General features: G+C 46.7%; 1 protein-coding gene across 1 annotated transcript; it reads left to right on the top strand.

Annotated features, from left to right (window-relative positions):
* Positions 1-299: 299 nt before the first annotated feature.
* On the top strand, positions 300-1,018 carry LOC126500625 (39S ribosomal protein L35, mitochondrial-like). The gene has a single exon (XM_050140660.1). The coding sequence runs from the start codon at positions 300-302 to the stop codon at positions 864-866; it is 567 nt and encodes a 188-aa protein (XP_049996617.1). The 3' UTR covers positions 867-1,018.
* The last annotated feature ends 660 nt before the right edge of the window (positions 1,019-1,678 follow it).

Below are 1,678 nucleotides of genomic sequence, written 5' to 3'. Positions count from 1 at the left end.
AGGTCCTCTAATTGTTGACTCTGGAGAGCATGGCATCTACACAGTGGAGCTGGTATCTGATCTTCAGCCATTCACTCCTGAGCTCTTGCCCTAAACAGTCCAACTATGTTATGCTGAGTCAGAGCCAATCTGGTCAGGACTGGAAACCCATCATCATATCCCCGTGGCCGGGTTTGGGCTTTGGTCATCAATCACTCATGAATAAGCATTTTTTACTGGGTAGTGGTTAACTAGTTTCCAATGTTTAGTGTGCTGTGGACATTGTCAGTGTGCTATAAGAAAGGAAAGAGCGAGTCAAGATGGCGGCTTCCGTCTTCACGGGTGCGGTGAGAGCTGCTTCAGGAATATTACGGCCCCTCAATGTTATGGCATCTTCAATCTATTGGAACTATGCCAAGAATGCCTGTCTTAAGTCTACACTGTGCACCATTCATTTTAGACATATTCAGACACCAGTTGTCTCCTCTGCTCCAAGACTTGTCACATCTGTCAGAAGCCTGACACATGGGCCGACTGCAGCAGTCCTTAATAGAGTGGCCGCACTGGTTCCCAGTGTCCTGAAGCCGCCAGTCAGAACTCTAACATACTGCAGCAAACGGAAAGGCAAGAGGAAGACAGTAAAATCGGTTGTGCATCGGTTCCTGCGACTTCATTCTGGCCTTTGGTTGAGGAGAAAGGCGGGCTATAAGAAAAAATTATGGAAAAAGACAACGGCAAGAAAGAAGCGCTTGAGGGAATTTGTGTTCTGCAACAAGACCCAGAGTAAACTCCTAGATAAAATGACGACGTCTTTCTGGAAGAGGTGCAACTGGTACGCTGGTGATCCTTACCAGATGTACCACGATCGAACGAACCTGCGAGTATAGTTCAGAGCTTTCCTAGGTTCCCAGCTGCGGAATGTGGATCTCTGTGTACATGTCCTTGCAGAAGTGAGTATGTGATAAACTGTAAACTGTACCACCTGATAGACAAACAGAATAGCAGCATTGTGCTCTAAAATAAAGGTCCATGCATTAAAAAAAAAAAAAAAAAAAAAAAAAAAAGAAAGAAAGAAAGAAAGAAAGGAAAGAGCAACACGTGTCAACCTGAGGGTCACTTAGACGGCTCAGCTGGGAGACCTGGTACTGGACACTCGAGAAGCGGTGCCTTCGTCAGCTCTGCTTTGGTAGCAGACAGTGGTGAATAACTGTGTCCATGCGTGGCCATGTCCACGTGGCGGTGGCAGAGGCAGAGGCTGCTTATTTCTGTCTCGTTTCAGAACTGGCTTGGACAAGCAAGAGATAGGGGACCTGCTTAGCACCGCTCAGTTTTTCTGCCCAGCCGTGGTATAAAATGCAGGCTCCTCTAGCATTCCCCTCACCACAGCAGGTCAAGGAATTAGACTGCACCTTTGGGAGGAAGCTTCAGATCACATGAATAATCCTTTTACCGGGCGCACAGCAGGTGGCTGGCATCAGTAATCCAATTACTTGCACATCCCAAGATAGTAACTATTGGTGCAGTAGAAGACGAGGCCACTGCTGTTGTTTTTCCCTTCTCATAGTTCTCATTTATTCAAGATTTGTATATATTTTTATAACTCAACATCCATTCAGTCAGAGTGAATCATCATAGAGTCTGGAGGCGCTTGCCTTCTCTACTACCTGGCCCCGTAGCATGTTGGGGAGCTCTCCTGACG

Source organism: Alexandromys fortis, unplaced genomic scaffold (assembly GCF_014885135.2).
Source record: "Alexandromys fortis isolate MF-2015 unplaced genomic scaffold, M_Fortis_MF-2015_v1.1 scaffold_46, whole genome shotgun sequence".
In the NCBI taxonomy this organism is placed as follows: Eukaryota; Metazoa; Chordata; class Mammalia; order Rodentia; family Cricetidae; genus Alexandromys; species Alexandromys fortis.
The sequence above is the reverse complement of the archived record's forward strand: the minus strand, read 5'-3'. Positions and strand labels throughout refer to the sequence as shown.

What these genes read in the sequence shown, in the direction of transcription:
- LOC126500625 (XM_050140660.1), top strand. Translation starts at nt 300, where the DNA reads ATGGCGGCTTCCGTCTTCACGGGTGCGGTGAGAGCTGCTTCAGGAATA.